This window comes from Lonchura striata, chromosome 7 (genome assembly GCF_050655825.1).
Source record: "Lonchura striata isolate lonStrDom1 chromosome 7, ASM5065582v1, whole genome shotgun sequence".
NCBI classification, from domain to species: Eukaryota; Metazoa; Chordata; class Aves; order Passeriformes; family Estrildidae; genus Lonchura; species Lonchura striata.
Genome location: NC_140709.1, coordinates 19644444 through 19672109, shown reverse-complemented (window position 1 = coordinate 19672109; position 27666 = coordinate 19644444). Strand labels below are relative to the sequence as shown.

Genomic DNA, 27666 nt, shown 5'->3' with positions numbered 1-27666 from the left:
TTAAAAAAATACATGCTCTTTTTCTAAAATACCACAGACCTGTAATAAATAATTTAAGGTCTATTCTATTAGTTTGAGTGAGTTCCATAATCATAGGCGTCCAATATATTTAGGAGGTGACAGACAAAAAACTAAAAACCCAAAACATTTGATAGACAGCTGCAATACAGCTGGTCAGAATTGGTCATGGTCATAGTTCTAGTTCTGTTTTTTGGATAAATGTAGAGCAATTTGAGATTGTTATCATTCTTTCTACATGTCTTTGCTGCTATCAATGGTGGTGAGAAAAGGTCCAGAAAGATGACCTGGAGCTATGCATATTCCACATAAGCAACATACTTGTTGCAAGATATGTTTTTGTCTCCCAAAACTCATTCATTTAAAATTTATTGTTGTTGCAAAGGATAAAAAAAAAATGTAAAGTGAAATAACATTAATTGCAGTACAACAAAGCCTACTTCTTCAACTTTACCCTTCCGAACTTCAGTCCCTTTGTGCTTTTCCTAGGCAAGAAAGACATTTTCCCCCCTTCAGAATGAATTATTAAAACGTTGTTTTATTTCATATGCAATAGTCAGTATGAACTGACATTTTAATTATTATTTCTATTTCCTTTGGAAAGTCTTAACTGGCTGGACCTTTCCCTCTCCCCCTACGCTTCCTGGCAGCCCACGGGAAGTGCAGCGCCCGGGGCATGCGCGCGGTGAATGTCAGTGCGGGCGCGTGGAGCGCTGCGGCGGCAGCCGGCGTTTGGAGGGAGCGGTGTCCGGCTGCGGCTCGAAAACTGGTCCTGGGCAGAGGTAATCTGGGAGCTTCTCCTCGGATCCCGGTGCATCCCCGCGCTCGGTGCCTCCGGCCTCCCGGTGCCTGCCGCCCGCTCGGTGCCTCCCAGTGCATTCCTCCCGCTCGGCGCTTGCCGCTGCGTGCCGCCCGCCGGTGCCTGCGGCGCGCCGGGAGCGCCCCTCAGCGGAGCCCGCGGCCCCCGGCGGCCGGGCCGCGCCCCTCCTGCGGCGGCCCGGCGCTTGCCCCGCTCTGTCCGGGGCCCTCTGGGCAGAGCCCCGCGGCGGCGGAGCGGGCGGGCTCTCCGCGGGCGGCCCGGCGCTTGCCCCGCTCTGTCCGGGGCCCTCTGGGTCAGAGCCCCGCGGCGGCGGAGCGGGCGGGCTCTCCGCGGGCGGCCCGGCGCTAGCGCGCCTACCCGGGGACAGGGCTGTTGTATTGCCCGCGGCCGGGCTCACGGGAATGGGCCACTCGCTGCCTGTCCTCCGCAAGCAGCTCTCTTAAGGCTTAGTTACTTAAATCTCTAGTAGTTCTTATCCTTGGGGAGTGGTGAGTGTCCACATTTTCTCCTTTTTGGGAGACTTACTGGCTCACTGTGTTTTGTAAAGCAGTCTTGAAAGTGCTTATTGTGTTTCAACCCATAGAAAATAATTTTAAAGACCTTGTCCTTCTAGTGTGTGTTTTGGTAAAGTAGTACATCTTAGAAATAGTTCTTTAAGTAGATCCAAATTTATCGTTTTACTCTATGTAATTGGATGCTTGAAAGCAGACAATGTTTTCTACTGATAAACTTTTTGAAAGATACTGGAATTTTCTATGATTTAAAAGTGTATAAAAGTTTGTGGTAAATCACTTGCATCTGCTCAATGGAATAGAGAAATATTTGGAAGCTTCTCGCAAGCTGTTTTTGACAGAAATCCTGGTTCTCCATCAGTAGGATGGGGAGTGCAATGTAGATTTACGTGGACACGTGGATTTACAGGAAACTGAGTTTGAAGGTGTTTGTATTTTCTTCAGGTATCTAGTTTATCCTGATTTCTAGCATCTTAGCTTGCCACTTCTGTAGGAAGTGAATTCTTTCTAAAGACAACTACCATATAGAAAAAATAAAAGCAATATCCAAAAGGGTAAAGCAAATAATTATTATAAAAAGTACTTAATATATAGTATGTGAAGAATTCATACCTTTTTTTTTTGCATTCTTTTATTTTGAATAGGAAAGAAAATATTTCTTATTATAGCAGATCATAAATTAAAATTACTTCAGTTTAGCTTTGCTTGTATCTGTCCCAGTGTCAGTGACAGCAGTGTAGTGAAATATTCTGTATAGCTTTTTGTTCTAAGAAGAGGATTGTACAGATATCAAAGGAATTTCACCTTTCTGGATATCCATCTTTCTGGAATGATTTCAGTACCTTGCACAGGCTGCACAAATAAGGTTTTTTCTTCCTCAACAGACCTAGTGGGTATTGCTGCCATCATCTTGATAACATCGCACTGATGGAATCATGGCTACAGTTGAAGATCATTCAAGTTTGCTGAAGGTATTGATAATTTTAGTTGTTAATGATTATATCTTCTAAAGCAAAATTTCCAGATTTTTCCATGATCTTTAAGTTGAGGGAATTTGATGAAGCTTCTTTGTTGTACTAAGATTTTTATCACTGTAGTGGTTTGTGCACTCCAGCTTGGAATCAATTGTATAGGTTGTAGAATATGTAGTTGTTAGCACTCTGTACAAACTTGGGTATATTCTAAGAACACAAATGAATACTTAATACATTCATTGCATAAGGCTGAAACTTCTATTATAATTTGGAATCAGGTTGCTTCTCTTTAGTGCAATGGCAATTTCAGCTGATGGCATATGACTGATCAGTATCCTGAAATACAAAGGTGATCCTTCTTGACTAGAAGCCATCTGACTTCATTTTACCACCAGTAATTGTATTTTCTGGCAGTTCCTGGACCCCAGTTTGGGATTATGGCCTAGTGAGAGCAAGCCTCACTTAGTCATGCAGTGCTGGCATGTTAAAATCTTCAGCTTTCCTTCTCAGTAGTAGCACTGATAGCACGCACCTTTAAAGGCAGTTTTCTAAGTTTGAAAACTTACCAGTGGACTAACTTCATAGTGTTTGTGAGCATGTCAGTTGTGCATTGTTGGGAGCTTTTCTATGAGAAGAGTCCAGGCTGTAGGTTCTTCTTAAGTTTACCTTACTTAGAACATCATAATGTAGAGTCACTGATTTTTACTTTGTTGTGACTGAAATTAAGTGCTTTGATACTTTCTCTTTTCAGGTACTTCAGAATTGACTCCTTCTTAATACAGTGACCATACAGGACTAAAGAAAAATGGATTTCTGTTTTCCAAATACTTGGGTTTCTTGTGTGTAACAGCATGGTTTGCTGTGAAAAGTGAAACAAGAGTCTTTCTGGACAGTTGAAAGCTAGCTGGTAGGCATAGCAAAATGCTTTGTTTGAGGCAGGTTTGCTTGTTCACACTGAGATGTTACCAAGCTCGGACCCTGTGTAGTGATCTGCTTTTAAGACAGATAAATGACTGCACCCATGAAGATGAAGTGTTCAGCCTTGTTGGAAGAAACAAGGCCAGGCTTTCTGAAAAGCATGTGGGAATTGCATTGAACATGCTGTGGCAATTGCAAAAAAAGAGGCCCTTTCTCTTAAGGACTAGTGACTATGTAAGAAATCACTCCCAGTTCCTTACCCTTTGCATTTTGGCAGAAAGCAAGGTGGAACACATGGAAGATGAGGTGATCGTGGACACCTTATATAGCCTACTGAGGTAAAGAGCATTAAATACATTTTGTATTTGGTAATAAAAAGAGAAGGAATTTTGAGTACAGAGCTATCTTATAAGGAGACTGTGATGAGACTGCCCTGCCACAGCTTCTGTACTCTTAACTGTGTGACACAGACAGCACAAAACTGTGCCTCAGTTTTGGAGGTACAGGCAGAACAGATCTGTTTTGCAGTCCCATTAAATATGTTTTATAATTATTATGAATTCTGATTATTCTTGCACAAATGTTTACAATCTGTTTGAATAGAGAGAATGATAGAAAAGTAAAACATTATGATAAATAATGAAAGGATGTATGTCTTATTTCTTTATCACTATTGAAATAAAGCACTGTCTTTATTTTGAAGGCTCAATGTTGAAGACCATGTTTCTCTAGCAAAAGTGCTTGTTACAGAAGCATGGAAAAGATTAGAAAGGCAAGTATTGTCCTGCTGTGCTTTGTGAAAGGTTTAAGTTGCAAGCATGATTTGCTTCATGTCAGGTTATGCAAGAGTTCTCAGAGTATTTATGTTTAAAACATAATATGAGTATTTTTAATGTCAGTTGTATTTTTTAAGGTTTTGAAAATTATACATACAGACTTCGGTACACAAATGCTTGAGAGATTCAGATACTGCAACAACAAGATCAAACATTTGAGATTTTGAAACATATTTTCTGTGTAGATTTATGTGATTGAAGTGAAATTGCAGGTTGCATATAAACAATTTTACCTCAGTGCTTTCTGTCCAGGTCCTACATGGTTATTAGAACCATGCTTATATAAATTTTTATAAAACCATTTTGTATTTAAACAGCAGCATTTTCCTTTGTGCATTTTGTTGTTGTGTTTTGCTGTCTTTTGATTTATTTCTGGAGGAGGGATAATATAGTTTTCATTCTTTAATCTTGGAGTAATGGCAGAACTGAGTGCCGGTCTTGGCACCAGTGTCACAGAATTGCCTCTTAATATGTGGAGCATCTTGAAAAATAAATACAATGTAGCTTGAAAATAAAATTATATTCAAGTAATAAATTGCTCACATTCATTTTATCCATTTGACATTATTACCTGAGAATATAATCTTTATAGATTTCTTAGGCTGATTAAGTGAAGGACAACTAATTCTTGTAGAACTCCATATACACAACATGCTTTAATATCAAACACCTAGGTTTTTTTATTAGATACTTTGTTTCCTTGTTTTGTAATTTGACTGTAACCTTTTTATATAATTGTTAAAATAGAGTTTTGTCTTTAGTTATTGACTAGAAATAAAAGCTAGATATCCTGTCTGAATGTCTTTAATGTCTTGACAGGCTTAGTTTGCCTGCTCTGTCTAAATTCGCTCTGTGCTTATACAAGCAACACAGGCACATCAGTCCCATAATTGGCCAAGTAGCTCATATTGTGGACATGAAACTGGAGTCTATACAGGATATAAGGTAAGTGTCAGAAGCAGAAGAAGCAAAATGTTGCAATTACTGGTCTGTCTTTTCTGAAGACTTTCCCTTTTTCTCACCTGAAGTTTACTTTGCTTCAGTTGGGGGTTTGTGGGAAAGAAGTGTTTTGTATTTGTGCATTGATTGACAAGAGAATGCATTTTCCCAATGACTTCACAAAGAATTTCCTTATAACCTGTCTAAATGATTGAAAATACAGCTTGATTGTTTAGTTTATAGAACTATAATTAATTTCCACTGTTCTGCTTACAGTACAGCAGATAATTACAATCAGTGTTATCCTGATCCTAAACATGGACTTTTTTGTTAATTTAGAGTCTATTGACTCACCAGAATATGCTTTTGTCCCTTTTTTCTCCCTTGACATACATAGTTTCTCTACCATGACATGTCTTTGTTAACAGCAGTAAGGGGTTTTAAAGCAATATTGTGTTTATTTATCTTCAGAGCATTGTTTTTTCTGGTCAAGTTGAATTAATAAATTCTCTTGTTAGCATGTCTAGCACATTACCTTAATATTTAAGCTACTTTAAACAGCTCTAGTCAAAGAAGACCAAGCTCATTTTTTTTCTTGTTTTTGTTGCCCTGGGGCTGCTACAGCAAAGGCTTCTTTTTCTTTTTTCTGCTTTATATAGCGTCAGCAGTCCCAACACTGATTGTTTCAGATGTGAGGAGCCTGCTTATTAAACTTCTTGAACAGGACTGCATTTCTTTACTGAAATCACTTTCTCTGTGGTAATAAGTTTTATTCCCTTAGGAAGGGATTCTTTCTTTAGGAGTGACAATGACTTTTCTCCCTATCCTGTCATTTGTGAGTTGTTTGGGCTTCTTTAGTGTCTGTTGAACATTAAAGATATTTTTGCAAATATGAATCAGGCAAATTAGGGTCTTGCCTTAGGCAAATGCTTTTATCATATGTAACTTTGTAAGAGGTGGCTGAAATTTTTGAAAAATTTCAAAAGTTCACTGAAAGCAGAATTTTTACTTTAGTAGGATAAATGGTTTTTACACATCCATGTTTTCTGGATTAGATTTAAAATGCTTTTTGCACAGAAGCCAACAACACCTCAACTACCATTCCTTTCTTTGTGCACTTCATTTAATAAATATAAAATGTATTGCTTATTATGTTCAACGTGTAAATAGGAAACCTTTTGAATTTTTTAGGATCTTGTCAGTTTTGATGATCAGCATATCTGAAGTTATCACAGAGAGTTTTCGAGATCGATTACTACACAAGGCTGAACAGCTCTTAGAAGAAGAGCATGAGGTCCACTTCAACTATGCCAGAAGAATACTTCAGTTTCTCCAAAATGTTAAACTGAGATATCATCCGGTGCTAGAAAAATGCAACAGGATTTTCCTTGAAAGTGCCTCCCATCTTGATATACACAGTATTAGTCATATTTTTGGACTGTATGAACAGCTGGGTTTTGACAATGCTGAATTTCGCTTGATTGCTAAACAGCTGCTATCTGAAACTATAGACGATTATTATGATCCTGAAACTTTTACAAAATTATTTTTTTCTCTTGGGCCTATGGCAGGATCCAAGGTTAGAGAAAGGTAAGTTTATTAATAATTTTGTCTTATTTATGATACATGCATTCTTACACAGAAATTTAAAATGTACCAGTGTTTGGAGGAATTTGTGAGTCCATCTTTGAGCTGAGTCTTAGGTTTCCTAGTTGTAATGTTGTAGCAATGGATGATTTCATAATGGAAACACTGTCAAAGGAGTGTGTTTTATTAAGAAGTTGAATCAGATCCATCATTCAAGGCGGGTGTGAATGCTGTTATGTAAGGCCATCCTGTAGCTCTGTCTCTTAGACTACATCCTTCCTTTCACACTGGGTGGTAGTAAAAACCTTTCTGTCTTTCTCCTGAGAAATATATGCAGTGATATGTGTTGCTTTTTCCTTTTTAAGACTGTCAGTAGCTGAAAAAGCCTGAGTCTTGTCCTATACTAGATTGCTGACATCCTATTCTTTATGAAAGATCGTCATCAGGGAACACTTCAGCATTTATTTAGAGCATAGTATTGTGTATCAGATATTTTTTTTCCTCTGCCTGTTTTTCTTGCGCCACAAAATTCTATTTGGGGGTGATATTACTCATGGGTCTCTCAAAGCCTGCAGTTTAAGGCAGAATTTTCTGTATTAATTACAATGAATCGTATTTTCATACTTCTCTTCATGAACATTTTCTTTATTTAGAATTTTGGACATGCTGCAAGCCTGTATTGGTTTTGCCATAGCTGATTTAGTCCCAGAAGTTTTTCTTAATTATTTTTTTTAAATTTATATTGTGTGTGAGAAACATTGTCTTTAATTATCACAGAACCAGTTCAGTTCATATTTGATTCTGTTATCTGTAGCTCGCTGATCGACCATGAATTGTTTTGTGTTTTAGAGTACCTTCCCTACTTCTTATCTACTTTTAGAATTGTTAGTTTTTTAACATCAGGACACTATGCACTGGTGCAACACCCTATATCTCACACCCTGTATCTGTCTATCTGTGCTAGACAGACCAACTCCTTAGAAGTCCACAGAACAAAAGTCTCTAGTTTGGGAGAATTTTGCTTCCAGAAATAGTCTTTGGTTCTTTTCCTCATAGGTAAATAAAATGGCTTCAAAGTTTGCCAGAGATTTTAAACTGTTTTTCATTGGAAAATATGTATTTTCCTCTTTAGGTTGCTGGTAACTGCAGTAAACATGGCAGAGGAATTTAGCAGTCATCAAGTTTTGATGATACTGAAGACTATGCGGAAAATGAAATGCAGAAATTCTCATCTACTCAAAAAGTAATATTTTTGATACTACTAAGAAGTTGTATTCTCTAGGTAAATTTCCATTTAAGGTGGAAAACTATGACATATCCAGTAAGCTAGGAGCTGTGGGTGTATCACTTGCACACAGGTGCTTATACACTAAGTTATTGGCTATTACAGATACTGGAATATTGCAGCTTGACCCAGAAGTAACTAAAGCAATTTGGGAATTTCAAAGAAAGGCATTTCACCCTTACCTAGTTACTGTCATATAGTATCTGTCTAATTTACAAATATGTGGTCCTATTGCACTAAACTTAGCCTCTAACAATTGCTGTAAACTCATGAGAGTGCAAATGAAATGTGGTAGTTGCAGAGAATGTGTCCTGTCTTGGAGATGAACATGTAGCATTAAATATGTCAGAGATACTGCAGAGTGAAGTGCAGGTTGTGAACGGGTATTGGATTGAAGGTACTTGTATGAATCAAATAGATCCTTGAAAGAAAAAGGACATACTTGTGTCCTGTGGCACAAAGGGATACTAAAAGGAAGATCAGGTGAAATAATGCCTTTTCTTCCTGAGTCTCACTGTCTAAAGAAGGTGTTTAGGTATTATGTTTCCCTACAAATCTATCCCTCTCTGCAGCTTTAGACCAACACAGCTGTAGCAACTACTGTTCTGTGAGTGTTGTGGTGCTGAATCTGCTGGTGCTGTTCTAGTTTATGTTCTTGGTCCACTCTAAATGTAACCAATTGTGAAATCTGCAACAGAAATTAGTAGTGTGAGGTAGCTGATTTGTTGTGATGAGGACTTTAATTTGCAGTTCAATAAGTGGAGAGAGGCTGCTCCAAGTGGAATAACTTCAAAATTACTATGGAGATGAGTGCAGGTGTGTAAAACCTCCACATAGGTACTGTACACCACAAGACACCTCTATTTCATGTGGCATGTTGGAGTTTGCAGTATCTTTTGTATTAGCTTAATACCATGTAATCTTTTCCTTTTTGTATTCAGAATGGCTTCTGTTCTGCACAAACACTTGGATAGCTATCATGTATTGCAGTTGGTAAAGTTGACACAGTACTTGGTGGTGTTGCGTTGCCAGGATCTGGAGCTGTTTGCCAAACTAAAAATGTTACTATTAGGGTAAGTGTGTATTCTTGGAAAAGTAGCTATTTGAGTTTCAAACAGTTCTCTACTTAAGATTTTAAATATCAGTCTAAGATATTTGTGTTTTGTTCCCATAAAATACAAAGAAGTAACAAACTGTTGCAAATATTTGATTCTATTAAACATGTAAATCAGATGATGGAAAAGTAGGTATTGTCTTGGCTATAAACTCAACAGTATCTGCTAATATATATGATACTTTTAAAGAATTTTTTCCCTTTTTCTTTTGACCACTGTATTGTAATGATACTGAAATGGCAATAAATTTTGATTGGTATTTGATAGGATGGCTAGATATTAATCTTGTATTTGATGTTTGACAGAAGAAGTAATGAAAAAGAGACAGAATGCCTTGGTTTGGACAAGTGAAAGTGTGACACAGAAGTACTCTTTTGATTGAAGAACTGTCCAGTTAGTTCTTAGGCTTGTACAGAACAACAGAAAATTGCCAGACAAGAGATCTTGCTTTCATTGCTCAGCCTTTGTGGGAATGTAATGCCTTGGCTGTACATTTTTTTTTTTGGTGGATGATGTCTTCGTGTTCCTCAGACTCCTCAAAACCTGGTGCTCCCTAGGACTGAAATCACAGAAATTAACCCACAGATAACTCACAGGCCCATAAACCCACAAATAACTTTGACAAATGTGGACCTTCTGGCCTTACTAAGAACTTCTGTGTTTATCAGTAGCAGGTGGAGTCTCACCAGCTGACTGTGTTGCTCACTGTCTTCTTCCCCTTCTTGCATTTTGAATAAAATGAAGGAAGAAGTTAATCTCACTGAAAAAAAAATATGTGCGTATTTCTGCCAAGTCATTAATATTCTGCTTATTTTATATTTGATGTGCAGCTTTTGAGTTCCAAATTAGAAGTTTCAAGCATATTTTTGTTTTGCTTAAATATTTGCATTTTGTCACGACTGATGGACTTTTTATTTCTCTCTTCCAGTTACTTAAAATCTAGTGTGATACCTGCCGATACTGCAGCCATAATTCGTGTTCTGGCCATGCTTCCTTCTTTCCAAATGGAGGAAATGATTATAAACAAAGCAGCAGCAGTTTTGCCTCAGTGCAGACTCCATCATTTGAATTGCATTGCTACAGCTTTTGTCAAGTGGCATCATCATGGCCAGTTGCACTGGCAAAACAGTTCTGAGCTATGTGCCAAGCTTCTGCAAAAATTAAATGACTGTGGATTTCAGAGGCTTCAGAAAACCAACAACTTAAATCTTCTGTTGGAAGAACTTCCGTATGTGAATGGAGAGTGGTTTGAAGAAGTCCTGAATGAGGAAGCTCTGGCCATGTGTCAGCACTTGATAGATCAAATAACATGGGAAAATGTTTTACCCTTGTCTTTTTTTCTCATAAAATCAGAGCACCGTTGTCCTGCATTGTTTGACAGAATAGCATCTGTGACTGTTGAAAATATAGACAAGGTGCCCCTGTTTTTCTTTCTATCTACTGTGAGTTATTCAGTAAGAAAGGACATGTTAGTAGCTGATGTGTTTCAGAGCACAATCCACACATGTTTTTAAGGGTTTTCTTCAGTGTAGCTGATTTGGAGATCATCTTTTTTGTGCTTACTTAAAGTTGTTCTACTTCTATATGTATAAATTAGCACTTACCATTAATTTTAATTTCTTTTTTATTGTTCACTCAGTGTTAGGTCAGCCATAATTGTTTACATTCAACTTTACATTTGACCATCTTAATTTTTTTTAAACTTCTTGATAAATAGTCACATCACATGGTGGATATGTTAACAGTATTAATTGTTGTGGGGATTTCCCCAATAGCCTGTCTGTTTGGTCAAAATTACTCTTTTTTTCTATATTTTTTCTCATTCTCAATCTGGTGTTCATATAAATCTTCAATTTTATTCTGTTGCAGTTTAGTTTCTTTAAGAACATTTAATGCAAAACCTTCTTAAAAGGTTCTTTAAGTGTATAGAAACACTTGGATCACCAAGATGAAATAAATTTGAAGTTTTAGTTGTGGCTGCAATTCCAACAATTTTATTTTATTATTATTTTCTCCAGGAAAAGTTGACCAAAGGAAAAAAAAATTCTCCAGGAAATGTTGACCAAAGAAAATAGTTCACCTACTCCTAAATCCCCAAATTCTGGATGAATTATAAAGTTGTTCTTTATTATAAAGCAGTATTATGATATTTTGCAGTAACTTGATTTAGGATGTCTTTTTTTTTCAGATTCCCACCTCTGAAATCTATTTTATTGTCTTCCTTTTCTCTGCTTTAAATTATGACCCTCCTGACAATGAAGAATTCTTTAAGAGTTGTATCCAACATCTTACTTCTAACTTGAGTAAGTGCAATAGACAAATATTTTTACTGAATGAAAATGGGAATAGAAGGGTACTTCTGTTAAGCAAAGAAAAGGTAAGTATGCTACTACGAATACTCTGCTACTGGGGTTAAACCATGACAAATATTCACTTTTGAGTTTTGTTTCACCTGTTAAATATGACTGTTAATAAGAGACTAGCAAAAGATTTCTTGGCACAGTAAAATGTAAGTGAAAAATCTGATTAATTCACTGTGCTGTTATTGGATAGAATCGTTGTGTTCCCCAAGGAATCATCATTTGGGAACAGGATACGTTTTGTAATTCATGACAAATAAATAGTTAAAATTGTAGAGGAAGTGTGTATGGATTTGTGTTGTACATTAAGAGGGAAAATCAGATGATTTGAGAGGCCAGGGAAAGGGCATTGCAAATCCTTTCAACTTTGTCATGTGTTAATATGGGTTTCTCTCTGGTTTTTCAAGGTCATCTTGAAACTTATCACTTGGTACTGCTCAGTCATGTTTTGGCAATGGCTGGGTATTTTCCTCCAGTTCTGATAATGACGATATTTAATGTCTCTTTCCTACGCAAACTGGATGCTCAACTTAAAGGTAGCTATCTACCTTTTGATGAATTTGATTGCATAGCATTTGGCATAAAATGCTATTTGGACTTACATATGACTTGAGATATTGAATTACTCTTTAAATTATTCTGCTTTTGGGAAAGACACCCTCTTTATAATATAGTCATAGTTGGAGTGCTAAAAGGGCAGGAATGAACAAAAATATGTTCTTTGTTTTAGAAGTACAAACCTGTATTGCAGATGATAGAAAGTAATATAAAACGAATTTTATAGTCAACTTATTGCACTCAGTATTTAATAATTTTTCAATTTTATTGGAAATAAAATTACCTGTCTGTGGTGTTTATTACTAGAAGTATCACAAAGCCGAAGGAAAAATGTGGGATTCTTGCTGTATCCTACCTGTCTCTTCTCTCCAAATAAGAAGCTGAATGTTTGACTGTTTAATTCCTCTCTACCTCTACGTTGTTCATTATCAATGTACTCTTGCCATTTTGCCCTCAACTACTTAATTAAATTTACACAATAGAAGCAATTTCTGTCTTCTATCTTGCTGTTGTTCTTAATGTTGAGCAGAACTATTTTTTTTTAGTTTATTTTCTCAGAGATTTTGAGAACCTTTCTAAAATTCTGCAGCATGAGTTACATAAATGCCATAGTATACAGATATTTGCATTTCTAATATAAAATTCAGAGGTTACCATAGTTCAATTTGCTGGATTTTTCACATTTCAGTTCACACATTTCTATGTTGTTTTATTTTGTTTTTTTGGGTTTTTTAAAATCAGTCCTGCCTGATACAATGAAGCAGAGGGTCCACTCGAGCCTCTTGAAATTGAACAGAGCAGTCTGTCTGGAATGCCCAGAGTTTCACGTCCCTTGGTTTCATGAGCCATACTGCCAACGTGTCTTTCATAACAGTAAGTAATTAAGGACAGGAAAAAACTGCTCTTGTTACTCACAATAGTCTTATTTTTCTAGAAACTGTCATACTGACACTAGCGCAAAATAGAAGGCACACCCCTCTCTGCTGAGCATTTAGTTGTGCAACCACTTAGTAGTGCAACTGGGAGCAAACTGGTTTTCCTTGTGAGAATTAATGTAGTAGAGATGGGATATTTCTGAAGAAGAATGAAAATTTAAATACACAACAACAGTGTATATGGCATGAAGAATGGAAAGGCAGGAAGATGATCATTTGTATTGGAGGAGATGGGTCATTTTGCTCCCTGCTTCACTTACAAAACTGAACATTTGACTTAAATTTTTCAAGGTAAACATTTTTACTGCCTCCTTTTGAACTTGATCCTCCCTTCTTCCTCACAAGAATCAAGATCCATCAGGGATGAGAGATAGAGAAGTAGGCTAGTGATCAAGTGTAGCAGCTGAGATCTTTCAGAATAGTGATCAATTCAGAATCCATCTAATGCAAACATGGTATCTCCTCCACTAATTGTCATGGGGAGATCTGCTGTGCTACCTACAGAACTCAACTACTTTTTCTCTCAGACTGAAGATGTTGAATGAAGCATGGTGTTAATCTGCAATGGGCAGAGAAGTGGCAGATAGTGTGGTATGGCTGTAATAAACCCACGGTGAGTAAATACATGTCTAAACATAACTAAAAGCAAACGAAATCCAGCAGGTGAAACCTAAAACTTGAGGTTTTGTAGTATGTGAATGAAAAAACCCTGGGTTCTCTAAAGTCTGGATTTGAAATTTACTTAATAGCATGCACCTGCCACTTTCTTGCTAAAATATGATCACTTGTCTCTGAATTATGATGGAATAGGACTTGGGATTTGTAGAAAAGATTTAGTTCAGTAGCCTGGCTGTCAAAAATACAATGTCTCAAGGCACTATTTTCAGAATTTTGGCTGTGGAAGTTTTGATGTATGTATTCTTTATTTCCTCTTTGTAGGCATGAGCCAAGTAAGTCCACAGCGACAGCATATTCACAGAATGCTGACAGAGATCTTAGGAGGAAGCCATTTCTCAAGAATATCTGTTCTCACACCATACTACTATGAAATAGGTGAAGAGTTAATACTCTAAAAATTGTTATGGAGTCCTTTCATATCACTCTTATTACTAAGATTAGGAAGCTCCTGGTCATATGGCCCCAAAATAACATGAGATATTGCAAAGAATAAATTGTTGTTTAAAATACAGCTTCCAAAATGTTTTTTATAGTATAAATAATGTTGTATATCTCTAATTATGGCTATCAGTTTTTCTAAAAGTAAACATTGTACAGATCAAATTCTTTCATTTTTATTTGTCATCAAACAGGTTTGTTTTGTTTTCTGGCAGATTTTGAGTGTGTCCTGGATGTAAATAAAAAGCCTCTTTCCTATATGGAACAGAATATAGCTTTGGGTGAAATGGGGGGAATACACTTGAGACATGACATCAAGGAGAAAGGGAGAAAGGCCCTGCCACCAGGAGCTCAAAGGTCAGTACATTGAATTCTTGTACATTAGCTCTTCCAAGCTTACATCCAGTTTGGACCAGGTTTTTGATGCTCATGTCCTAATGTTCCTAATTAGACTTTTTCCAAAGTCTAATGAGGTTTAGCCTTCTGGGGTGTGGTGGGTTAGCCACAGCTGCTCCCTCCCATTTGTATGGCATGGCTCATGGCCCTGCAGTGTGATGGGGGAGAGAACGTGGAGGGTAACAGCAAGGAAGAAAACTCCTGGGTTGCAATTAAGATATTTTAGTAAGTGGAGGGGGGGGAAAAATAGGGGAAGGGAGAAACAAAGTAATCAATGGCCATGCAGTCAGTCACCTACAGCAGACCTGTGCCAGAGCAATGGCTGTGTGGGAAAAAATCCCCTCTGCTTTACTGCTGAGCATGATATTGTATGGTGTGAAATACCACTTCAGGCAGCTGAGGTTCCTTCCCAGCTGTGTCCCGTCCAACCTCTTGTCAATGCAGCCTGTATGCACTGTGGGTGCAGAGAGAGAAACAGGGAAGGCCTTGATATTGTGCAAGTGCTTTTCAGCAGTAGCCAAGATATCAGTGTGTTTTTGACAGGTCTGGTCACAAGTTCAAAACACAGCATCAAATGAACTGGTATAAAGAAAAGTACCTCCATCCCAGCCAAACCCAGTACAGGTTATTGATATGTGTTTCATGAGATTGGAATACTGTTTTCCTCCCACCTTTTCCAATGCAAGCCTTGAAAATGCTGGTTAGCTGTTTTTACCATTGAAACAAAAACAGATGCAGGGAGAAAATGCTTTTTCGGAATTCAAGTATCTCTAGATAAATAGGAGGAAAATGTTTTGTCTAATTCCAGGGAGTTGTTTAATTTTGGTTTTCTGAGAATTGTCAGGTTTATCTAGTCTTGCTGTAACTATTAATAGACCTGGAAGTAAATGCACATTTTTACTGTTTGCAGAATTGCTTTGGAATTTCTTGATTCAAAAGCTTTTAGCAAAGATTATTCACGTCATCTGAAAGGAGAACCTGCAGTGAAAAAGCGACACCTGGAAATGCTGGGGTACCAGGTTGTTCAGGTGAGCAGTCAGCAATACTTTGTGTCCTTTCTGAATTGCATCAGCAGTACAAAATGATCCATTTTCCTCTCAACAGATTTAGAAACAGTTTTATTGTTAAAAGCACCTACTGGGAGAGAGCAATTTTTGTAGTTAGGGGGGAAACTCTAAGCTGTTCTTAAGATGGTGTAAGGACTTCACACATCTCACACCTTCTCTGAAACAGGGTGAAGCAAAACTGAAGTCAAAAAGTCCCAGTCTGACCTTACTGCAAGCAAACTAGCAATCTCAGTGTAGCCTCAGTAAAGGAGAAAAAGTCAAATGAGTGTTTCAGTTCAATTCACAGAAGATTTATATGGTAGAAAAAGATTGAACATGCTCTTCTTGAATGATAAGACAATTTGGCAGCTGCCAGATGGGATATGGATGCTGTTTGTCTGATGCAATGATAGTGCTGTGACAGGGAACACTAGAGGCCAGATATAATTCACTATCAGCACTGTAACATTTGGGAATTGGAGACTCATTAATGCAGAGGCTCCTATATATTTAATTACTCACCTAACCTAATTTTAGCTAGAATCCTTCTTTAAGCTTAAGTTTTGTTGGATTGGGCTTTTTTAAACAGAATAATCATCCTTTTTCATGTTATACCACTGATACCCCATTCCAGTCTGCTACATTAGCATTACAAACTACAGTGACCTGGGATTTTTCTGTCAATTTGGGTTTTAAAAGAGGGGAGGGTGTAATGGAGTTGTCACAGTCTATATTGTGTGGGCATGTCTTTCATATCTCTGCAACTATGCTGCTTTTTGGAACCAGACTGACTGTACTTACATAAAGGAGAATAACAAATTGATCTTTTCAGTATGAGAGTAAGCCAGGCTTTTGGGAGGACACAGGTGGCAAATATCTTCAAGTGAAGAACAACATATATTGGAGATACATGTTTTCTTGGCTCTTATGTTGTATGTGGCTTATACCAATGTTAAAAATCAGTTTGTACCATTCTGTTCCACAGATTCCTCACTTTGAATGGAATTCTATGGTTCTGTCAACAAAAGGTGAACAGCTGGAATACCTGAGACAGCAGCTGTATGGAATACAGTGATATCAGACATGCAGTCTAAAGTGCTTTTATAAAAACAGTTTATGTACCATCAAATGTCTCATAATCCTGGAATATTTAAGTTTCAAAAATCTATCTGTATCAGTTGGGTCAAGGCATGCTAAGGTCATCAGATATAAAGAGATGTAATCCTCATTTCGTTAGGGATTGCAAAAGGCAGGTCAGAGTGGGCTGTGAAGTTGTGATAAGGATGCTTAAAATTTCTCATTATCTGGAAGCTATTACAAACATATGAACCTGGCAGTTTTGCAATCAAATTACATTATTATTTCCTAAATAGACAGCACAGAGGGCTAGCCAAACATAAAACTCCATGGAAAAAGTTGGAAATACTATTGACTAGGAGAGTGGAGGAGTCAGCAATCTACTGGAAACTATGTCTGTCCTCCAGCATGTGACAGAATGAACAGTTAGGAATCAAACAGTATCTGTACTCTGAAACCAAGAAACTGAAATACAGATTTTTCTAAGAATAAGGCTGCTTTTAGAGCCATTCAGTTTCCATTCTCAGAACAGAGGTACTGTGGGGGACTGTGCTGGGGGAGAGTGTTGCGTGGTGAGGAACCTCCAGCTGCTTCTCCTACCCTGTGATCTGGTGTGTGCCAAAGAATGACTGAGACTCCTGGAACACCTTCACATACTGGAAAATCCAGCGAGGGTTTGTGCAGGAGGTATAAGACACTGAGATGTAGAAGGAGGAAGTGGAATAGCCAGGAGAATGTTCATTGTAGAGCAATAATTGCAGGGGCGTCATGCTTGACTAATGATCCCATTTCCAGAGGCAGCCACGTTGTACCTACAGCTGCCATCACCAGAGGGTGACTGACAGCTCTGCAGGTTTCTCACATGTGCAATGAGGATATGTTTTCTTGCTTATTTAGTAGGAACAGGACACATTCTTTTACCACTTCACCTGAAACTTGGCAGAGATAAGTAACTGCATATCTGAATTGGCCATTATGCACCTGGCTGTCACCTCTTTTTTTACTACTCAGTAGCAGAAGAAAAATGCTTTATTAACTGAATGCAAATCAGGACAGGAATGGAAAGTCAAGAAAAACCAACAGAACTGATCTAAGCTGCAAGGTACTTTCCTCCTGAGGCAGCCCTCGTGTTTGTGGGATGACTGACAAAACTAGTAGTCTAGATGGTAGTCTAGACTCTTACGGTTATCAAATTAACAATGGCTTCAAGATGTAATGACTGCTTTGAGGAAAGGTCATTGAAGGCACAGCACATAGATTCTGTGTGCGTTATATTTTGTATAAAATGGAGAAGACAATCATAAATGTAGGTTAGTATTTCAGGTGGACTACCTATCAAAGAGGTCTCACATGACTCTGCTTCTGTACAGACAGCCTTCAAGTAACAGCCTCAGAGTGTAAGAAAGGCAGCAGTGGCTGAAGTTATCAGTCAGGATGATTGTGTTTGAGCTGAACCCTGCTTTTCAGGGTTCTAGCAGTCACTGTACCAAGCCAGTTTACTTCAAATTATGTATGGATAAAGTTATGAGTATGCACAATGGGAAGAGGATTAAAACTTGTTATGAGTGCTCCAGAAAGGGCATTGAAGAAAAAAAAAAAAAAAGCAATTCAGTAAAATGTGTTGTTCTTAATTCTTTGCACTTATTTTTCTATATTAAATCAGCAAGTGTTAGAGCAGATGAGTGGTGTAAACCAGTGATCTAACAAGCCAATAAAAATAGATGGTAAGCGCAGCTGCAGATTTGGGTACTAAAGGAAAAATGCCCCACAGATTAAGTACTAGTGGGCAGTAACATACTGAAATGAACTATGATGGCTGTGCCTCTGCATATGTTCTTTCTCAAAGGAGAGCAATGCAAGAGATCATTTGATAGTTGGCATTGCTATTCAATCAGATATGGTGGCCTTCTTTTCCAGTTTAGATTGAAATTTATGAAATTCTTTAGATTGATGACACCCTCTTCATGCAATGGAGAAATTCTTTGAAGAGATACTCAACAAAGAAATGGTAAGCAAGCTCTAAAGGAAACTGAGTGCTCTATTTTGGGCAAAGGCTGTACTAAGAGATCTGTCAATATGATAGTGATGATGAGCTAATCACTAAAAAAAGACGCCATCAAGTGATACTTCTATAGTTTTAAAAACAAAGTTTAATTGTTAAAAGTTTCAACGTCAAAATGCATCAACTCTATAGTAAATGAAAAAGTCCTCTCTGTCACAGATATTTACTAAAGATAGTTATTTAGGACTTTTTCATGAACGCTTGTTATTGGCCTCAGATCTCTAAGAAAAACTTCCATAAAATATTTGCTTTGGAAATAAATATAAAAGCATTAAAAAAGTGGAAAATCCTTGTTATCAGAAGTCTAAACATAGTAGGTAAAATAGTAGAGCCACTAACTTGATTAATTTCTCTCTCTACCCTCTCCTCTGTTTACTAGTATAGCTTTGGCTGAGACTGGCATTTAGTAGGCCACATATTATTAAGCCACTTTTGTTTAAAACATTAATTTAAATTCCAAGCTAAATTATTTTTTTGAGGTCTGTGATGAGAATATTTCCAAGATATTGCTGAAGAGTGAAGGATTTACATACATTACTAAAAGGGGAAATCTGGCCATATAAACAGCCAGTTAGAATAGAATGAGCTACCTATTAGTTGTATTTAACTTAACAATTAATTCATGCACATTGTTTAGAGGACAAGCCACCAATACCTGGATTGTATGGGGTGCAAGGAAAGTTAACTAGTGTTGTTTGCAATTTCACAGAGTGGAAAATTGAGTTCTTGCCAAAATCTTAATCTAATCAACATTAATTATAACCCTTTAGAAGTTTAAACACTGGCTTCAGTGGTTGCTGGTTAGCTAGAAAGTATCTTAAGAAGTGGACAGACAAATTAACTATTTAACAGTTCCCAGTATGACTAGTATGATGCTATAAAACTGTACAATTTGGGGACATTTTCATGCAACAAAACCAGAAGAGCTATCAAAACTCCCTCACCATATCATATCTTCCAGCATTTTGTTTACAGTTTTGATAACTTGAAGAGGTTTAAGCGTGTGGCCAGGCAGGAGGCTCCAGTAGCATATCGAATCTCTTTCAGTATGCCAACCCATTCTTTCTTCTCATCATCGTATCTGCATTTAAAAAAAAGTTAGGAAATAGCTTCTTTAAATTTAAGTTTGATGCTTCAGCACACTTACATGAAAAGGAGGACAGTCCACCTGTTGCAAAGGCTTGTAGCAACCATGTGCTGAAGGGTGCCACAAAACTAAAGCTTCTGAATTTACATAAGCAACTAAGAATCGCAGCAGAGATATGATGTCTCATCAGTGTTGCTGTGATTAGCTCAAAAAACCCCTAGAAGATAGGGACTTCTGATTCTCTTAGAACAGTTACTCATTTGACCATCAACACATCATTATGTACAGGTCTCTATATATGCATGCTTTTCTGCATCACAGTGTTACAAAAGAATGCTTTTATTGGCCAGGCTAAACCTGCCAAGAGATGGCAATTTACTCTTCTAAAGAAGTGGAAGATCAGGACTTGGACTGGTCAAATAATTAGTAGGTGGAAGTAATCATTAGATCCAGGTCTCATGTTTATTTGCTACTTTCTGACAAACTGTTTTATCTGTCAACAAATGCTTTACAGCCTGTGCTATGGATAATTTTCAGAATTAAACAGAAAAATAGTCTTAGCCTCCAGTGTCTACAAACCTCAATTTTAGATAAGACTTTTGATCAGGAAAGAGTGAATAAAATTAAACTTACTTCCATATGTCAGTGACTTCACTAGGTGCAAATTCTTTAGATTCAAGCTGAATCATTGCAAAACCTCCAATAGCATACAAAGCTCCACTTAAAGTGACTAAACTAATGGAACTTCTCTCTTGGGGAAATTCAGGCATTATCTCCCATCTAAGAATCAAAAGAAAAAGTCAAGTTAAATATATAAGAAATATTGTAAACTGAATGCACTAAAATACTTCTCTGGGCAACAAATTCAGGTACCAAGACCATGGTTTAGTAAAAGGAAAAAATTCTGAGATTTATAAGCAGTTAGTTCCAGTGTCTCCATCCTGTCAGGGACTTGTGCAACTCATAAGGGACACAATTACACTGTTACCTCTTCTTAGGGACAACTTACAGATTCCCTGATTGTTCATTGTTCATATGCTTCATACAGATATATTGTTCCTCAGTTATTCTCATTTCTCCCTACAGTTTCCAAAATGCATATTTATTTCAGATGGCATTAATGTAATAATTGGAGTGTGTTGGGTGTAGGAAAAACATCTAGAGACCTGCTCTGTAAACCGCTGCTGTTTCTGCTGAAGATGTGACTGCACACCAAATGTGTCAGTGGCAGTATAGGTACCTGAACAGCTTTGTGACTCTTACCTCAGGGCTCCTCAAAGCCTAGATGATAAAACACTTGGTTAAAATAGGTTGAATATTTCACTCACTTATTGGTGGTCAGATCAAAAGCTTCAACAGATGCAGTAAGGCCTTCCTCAGTGACACCACCTGCAATGACAATCTTGCCCTTATGGATGGCTGTTCCAAACATCGAACGAGGTACTTTCATTGGAGCCAGATCTCTCCAGTCTCCTTTCTTGGGATTGTACACGAATAATCTATTAGTGCATTTCCTGGGGAGCAAAAAGAAAACTGGTGATCATTTCTAATGAACTTTTGACTTTCTCCAAGTAGATCTAATTGAGGTAGGCTGTATGGGTTTATCTATACCACCTCTTCCCTCTCCTGGAGAATCCTTTTCTTTTATCTAATCTGACAATCCTTGCCATATCTACAGAGTATTAATCATATCCATAGGACTAAGTCAAATGTGGTTTACATTACAGCCATTTCACTGTACTTTTGAGGAGAAAGACAACATCCTTTCCAAGCATATTGTATTTAAATGGATTTGTAGAGGAATATATAGCAAAGGTTATGTAAAGGAAAGATTATGATGGTGTTTTGGCTGTTATGATAAACTTTTATCTTAAATATCCCCTATAAAACACTTAAAAATTACCACTCCATCTTCAGTGTGAGTGAAAACTTTTATTTTCCAAATGTCATACGCAGTAAGGTATAACAGGTTTCACAGGCCAGAAAATTGGAAAAACTGAGACTGTAATTCCCAGGTACCTAGGTATTTCTATCTGAAAGGAAAGAATACTTTCAGTGAAAGTCCTGATAGCTATGTATTACTAATTTGTTTGCAGTGTTAGTAAAATTTGCCTTGGAAATAAGTATGGTTACTAAAATAGCAAGTTGGATTACAGTTTATATGTCATTTACTTTATCACCAAAAAATATATCTTACACACCATAATGTGTGCCCCTCTGCCAGGGGAACACATTATGGTTGTTAGCAACCTTAATCCAGAGATGCAGAAATGGGAAGCCCCATTTCTGAATGTGAGGACATATTATCTATTAAGGACCAAGAAGATAATGTTATTCATTGTCATAAAAAGACTTAGAGACTCACTTATCATCAGTTTTCCCACCAAGACAATATATCAATCCATTGTTTGAGATAGTTGCATGGCCATATACTTTGATGGGCAGTTTTTTGATCTCACCCCATTTCATTGCCCTGGAACAAGAAGATAACTGTTAGGTTTTTTCAACTAACAATGGGCCATCCATATATCCTCAGTGGGCATAATGAAATCTGAAACATACACAGGGTCATAGCACAATACTGAATCTAGTGACTCCTCAGTGCGAAGGTCCTTGCCTGCTATTACATAGATGTTGTTGTCTGACTCTCCCAGTCCGAAGAGACACCTGGCTGACGGCAGTGGAGGAAGAGCAACCCACTCACCAGCAATGCTATCCAGCTGAAAGAGCATCAGAACAAGAAGGGTTAGGCAAGGCAAAGAAAAAAAATCCACACAATGAATATTGTTCCACGGAATTTATGTACTGGCACTTAGTGTCTCTCAACAGCAAATCTGTTTGCCTGAACATGCCCTTCCCTCAGTGCAGCTAATGAATGCTGTCTTCTACCCACACATGCTTCATTGTGCTGAGATCTAGCAGAGTCAATGCCATACAACTCTCTTTGTGTCTGCTCACCCTCACCGTTTCCTTGCCTCTTTATTAAGCTCTTCTTCCTTACACGAAGGTCCCTCATTCTCAGTTCCCTATCATGTTGGAAAGAACAAGTGGTTCTTCCTGCCCGAGGGAGCAGCCACTCCACACCTGTATGTTTAGCTGGTTGTGCTCATCGCTACAGTGAGGTGCCAGACAGCTTACATGGTTCTTACTGATCAGGAGTCATCACATGGCAAATGGCACAGATGTTTCTTTTGCAATCCCTAGGGCAACAGATGTGTGTTTCATCACAAATTCCCTCAAAAGTTCATGGGATCTCTGAAGACACAAAAACCACATTACTCTTAAGCAAAATAAGAAATCACTGCAGCTCCTTTGGCAATAATATTGATGGCATTTCTACTGTAGTACTCTCAGGACTCTCTCAATTAATTAATATCCAGTATGCTGGAAACACCTAAGGAGAAGCAGAGGACAGCAGCAGGAGGACAGGTGGCAAAATAAACCAGGATTTTCCTAGAACTGTGGTGCTTATTTTTTGTTTTAATCTGAGAACTTGTGATTGAACCTGAATTACCTCTAACATTGAAAAAGAACTATTTTCTCAGACCTACTGCATATAGATTTGCTGGACATTGGTATAGGAAGGGGGGTAACATAAGATTTTGTGTGGGTGTAAAGGCATTTGATGGAAAGTAAAAGGAAGTTCAGTCAAAATAAAGTTCAGGATTTAGCTTGGTAACATTCTTCTTCCAGAAGTAAGTTCCACAGACAAGATTTCCATGCTAAATGCATCTCCCAAATTTGACAGACCACCCCTGTTGGACAGAAAGTTTTACTGCAACAGTGAAATGGAGTTCGTGGACATGGATTTCTCCAGTAGCTGTATCTGGGTGGGGTAATGAGAAGATGTACCTCTCAGAGATCACAGCTTACTTCATAAATCTTCAAGATGAGATCTACTGCTGACAGGGCATCAACTTGTCATGCATTTTCAAGCCAGTGGCAGCTTTGTTTTCTGCCAGGTTGCAAGCTACCAAATACATGCTTCATTGGTGGAAGAAAGAAGATCAGCAAGTGAAAACTGGTTTGGCACTGCATTAATATTTTGGAGACAAAACAGCCACATAGGTAATGCAGACAAGTATTGTAACTATAGGGTATAGCAGCAGTAATCAAGCTTAAAGATGACAAGCAAACAAACATGATTTCAGGAAATGGATGTCGACATATAAAGTAGAATTTTGAAAACTTAATCTATTTTTATTATCACTCTTGAGGTTTAGTTTCTCAGAGGCTCCTTTCTACTAGCCTGAGACTTACTCAGTTCTGGACTAAATAACATTACTACATCAATGTGTTATTTCTATTGGAAGAGTATTTCTGTAACAAGTTTTTCACTTCAGTGATTAGTGTTTTACACCTACAAAAGGAAATGGAATAGTGTTAGTCCCTCTCCTACAGACTAAGACTTCCCTCTCATCAATGTAACAAATATCTGAAACTAAGTCTCTTATTGTGTATGGAATGAGTGAGCCATACTCCTATAAACAATATTTGCATTTTTTAATATCTGAAGGCTTCAAAATTCTGTCACTGCTTATTACTGTGCTTTATTTCATATTGAAACAGGACTTACTTTTACTCTTCTAGGCCAGTGTGTGTGTAAAGAGAGGACTTAGCCAGCAGCATATTGCATAATTCACCACAAAATAGTTTAAATATACACCAAAGCATTAGCTAAAAACACAACAGACGTAGTTTATGAGTTCATAAATATAGTTTATAAGCATGACAAACTGCCTTTTTGCTCATTTTCCTGAAATATATAATGGAGTTATATAAACAGCCTTATATTATAGAGATTTACAAAGATACAAAATTGCACCCAGTTGAAACATGGTATTTAGTGTACTGACACTGACAGTTTGCTGAGAAAAAGCCTTCTGCCTCTAAATTACGTATTTATATGGTCCTTAGGCTCTCAAATGTTGATATAACAAAAAAGACTTCTGCAATTTTAATGGCAGAAATTGCACTTAAAATACACACATTAGCACTGTCATGAAAGTATTTCAAATGCAAAAAAGAAAGACATCAGATCTAAACCAGCTAAAGTACTCCAACTTTCATCAGTTAACCAAAAATACACAAAAAATATTTTACAAAAATATTATTAGACTTAAATTTAGACATCTGTATAATTAAAAATCTGGGCCTTAATGAAAACCAGTACCTAGACAGAATATACTAATTGTTTTAATATTTTCTGAGATCTCACCAGGGGTTAATCTTGAAGATGCAAGGCCCTCAGTTTCATTTCTGTCTCTGAGACAAAAATAACTCTCTCTAGCTATTTCTCTCCATCACCATACAAAGACACTAGACAACTCACTTGCAGACTCAGAACACTTTTCAGTAACCCTTATAAGCACCTGTTATTATACCAACAATTATAAAGCTTGTACCTGGAAGAAGTATGATTGGAAAGGCTGATCCTTGTTCTCCTCTTCCACATAGAGTCCTCCAACAATATAGACCTGATTTTGTTTGGTGACTATACTGGAATGATTTCTGGGAATCTGTTCTGCAAGGGCTGCTAGGTAGCATTCATTTTCAAGAGGATCATAAGCTACTGCAGCAGTGTCATTAACCAGAAGAATCAGGTCTTTGACGAACATGCCATGCCTGGGAAGGTCATTTAGGTAGCCAGGCAATAAATCTTCATCTCCTACATCACCATTCACCTCCCCTTTGGTTGACTTTTCTGTGCTTTTGCTGGAGTCAGGCAGTTTTCCAGCAAAAGCATCCTTAATAATCTTAACTTTTTTCTGAAGGTCTGAGTTGCTTTTAATTATATCATCTTTCTCAACCTGTTCTTTGAAATATTTTTCTGGCATTAGACGAAAACGTATGCAGTCAAAAATTTCCCCCAGGCTCTTTACTCTGTTCTCCTTGTCTGTTCGGACCCATCTCATTACTGCTTCAAATACCAGTTCTTCCTTCTCCACATTTAAACTGTCAGGTGAAATAACTGAGATAAGTTCATGAGGGGCAAGCTGCATGAAGTCCTCTTCTTTGCAGATCTGCACAAAATGATCTGAAACAAAATCACGGGCAGAAAATGCAAGTCTTGGGCAATCAAGCAGAACACCTAACCGAAGGATGGCCAGACAGTTACCAACAGCCAGCCTCTTCTGAAGGTAGGAGACGCACACAGTGAATACAGAAGGGATCTGAAAGCGGCTGGCCAAAGCAAAAATATCTTGCACATTAGAATCATTGAGATCAATACTTGCTGAATAAAGGTATTTGACAATCATATCCAGGATGTTGGGGTCAACATTATCTAGAACTACTTCCTTCTTTTTCTCTTCATTTTGCTCAGATAAGAAATACTCACGAAAATAAGGGCTACATGCCGACAGAATCAATCTGTGGCAAGGTAGGCTTCTGTCACCAGCTTTTAAAGAGCAATCTACAAACTTTTTCTCTTCAAGGAGTTCCTTGAGGCCATCCTGAAGGAGAGTGGATTGGTAAAGTCTTAGCTCCTCAGAGAGTTCCCTTTGGGAGTCCATTTCGCAAACACTTGGAAAAGGGGAGGGAGTAGAAAGCTTTAGCTGTTGCCTGCCCAAAGGTTTGTCTGTAAAAAAGGCAGACCAATGTGCTTTTTGCCCTGCTTGAAGCCTCTGCAACTTAATCTCACTAGCTAAATATAGGTACATACTGTTACAGGTTGGAATTTGGGATGGACGGTTTGGAAAAACAGAGTTGCTCTTGCAGCTGTCAAAGACTGAAAGAAGCAACTGTTGCTCTTAGTCACTATGGTCAGGTTTTGCCATCATTCTCCACATTGAATCAGTAAGATTATGTGCAATGTAATAAATAATTTTACATGAGTAAGGACAGCAGAATCTGAACCTCAGTGACACAGCTATGAGCAAGATTGCACAGATACATGTTACTAAATATTCTGAAATAGAAATATTATTGAGTTGTCAGTTTTAACTGCTGTTCACTTTTTCAGAGTTGCTTAATACAGCTCATTGCTGCAGTCATAAGGATAGTAAAAAAATCCTTAACTTTGTATCAACTGCCCTTGCTCTAAGATTATTTTTATTCATAACCATATCACATATACAATTTCTTCAGATATTAAGGCCTTGAAATTTTGGGCTGCTTCTTAATATCCATTTGGTTTTAAACCAAACACTACTGTTTAGACATAAAATATGTGTTATTTCAGGTAAAGTTTTGCTTTCCAAAACAATTCAAATTGAAGCCTCCACCCATATGGTAAAATGTTCTTCGAATGTAATTGAAACACAATCAAAATACAACTATTTGAATGCAAGATTTACAACAAAATATAATATTATCAAAGTTTATTGATAATATAAGTGATATTTCATTAAAATATGTACTTTGAAAGATTTTCTACAAACAGCAGTATTACATTCAGACCACAGTTACTTTAACAGTCAGCTGCTGAAACAACAGCTGAGAGGATAGCTCATTTGACTTTTTCCATTTATAGAAAACAGCACAGAGGTTTTATCTCACTAGAAAACATAACAGCTGTGTCTCCCTTTAAACAATAAATGACTCATTTCTCTATAACACATAACATCATAAAAGGTCTAATGACTCACACATAGAAGCTATTTGCATGTGCTGTTTTCTCGATCATTGCTTTAAAAAGTGCTCTAGCAAAAACAAACAAACAACAACTGTATGAGGATATCTGGATTACAATTAAATACTTGGAATAATACGTGCTGAACATTTAGCAGAGTTATGAACTATAAAAGTTATTATTTGGAACAGAATTGCTTTTGCTTAAAGCTATCAATAATACAGCCAATGTGCCTACATACAAAATGTTCTATGTATGATGGTATTTCTGTGTTGCAAATCATTAAACAAGTTATGGAAATTTAATTCAAACGTAATCATTATGGGAAAGTACATCACTCTGTATAAATACATGAATACTTGAAATTGAGCATCAAACTGCATACCTCACATTGCCCTGTTTCAGACAGTGGTCTCCATATGCAGAAAAAGGAGGCTTCTTTTTCTGACAAG

The 27666-nt window shown here is 37.5% G+C and overlaps 2 protein-coding genes across 4 annotated transcripts; one reads left to right on the top strand and one right to left on the bottom strand.

Moving 5' to 3' along the window:
* The first annotated feature begins 712 nt into the window (after positions 1 to 712).
* Positions 713 to 16544, top strand: FASTKD1 (FAST kinase domains 1). 3 transcript variants are annotated; one of them, XM_021534768.4, is made up of 16 exons: positions 713 to 800; positions 2235 to 2321; positions 3076 to 3580; positions 3946 to 4014; positions 4898 to 5023; positions 6209 to 6607; positions 7737 to 7847; positions 8831 to 8962; positions 9933 to 10419; positions 11193 to 11307; positions 11772 to 11900; positions 12664 to 12795; positions 13797 to 13910; positions 14189 to 14330; positions 15280 to 15397; positions 16401 to 16544. In XM_021534768.4, exons 3-16 carry the CDS (start codon positions 3246 to 3248, stop codon positions 16488 to 16490), a joined length of 2499 nt encoding a protein of 832 aa, XP_021390443.2. In that variant the 5' UTR covers positions 713 to 800; positions 2235 to 2321; positions 3076 to 3245; the 3' UTR covers positions 16491 to 16544. The 3 variants fall into 3 exon arrangements, with proteins under 3 accessions (XP_021390443.2, XP_085440506.1, XP_085440505.1); XM_085584379.1 differs by lacking the exon at positions 713 to 800 and adding an exon at positions 1178 to 1326; XM_085584380.1 differs by lacking the exon at positions 13797 to 13910.
* KLHL41 (kelch like family member 41) lies at positions 9343 to 27593 on the bottom strand. Its single transcript, XM_021534769.4, has 6 exons — positions 25047 to 27593; positions 22204 to 22361; positions 22007 to 22114; positions 20970 to 21155; positions 20275 to 20421; positions 9343 to 19635 (listed from the first exon to the last, which is right to left on the bottom strand). The coding sequence occupies exons 1-6, from the start codon at positions 26301 to 26303 to the stop codon at positions 19524 to 19526; spliced, it is 1968 nt and encodes a 655-aa protein (XP_021390444.2). The 5' UTR covers positions 26304 to 27593; the 3' UTR covers positions 9343 to 19523.
* Between the last annotated feature and the right edge of the window lie 73 nt (positions 27594 to 27666).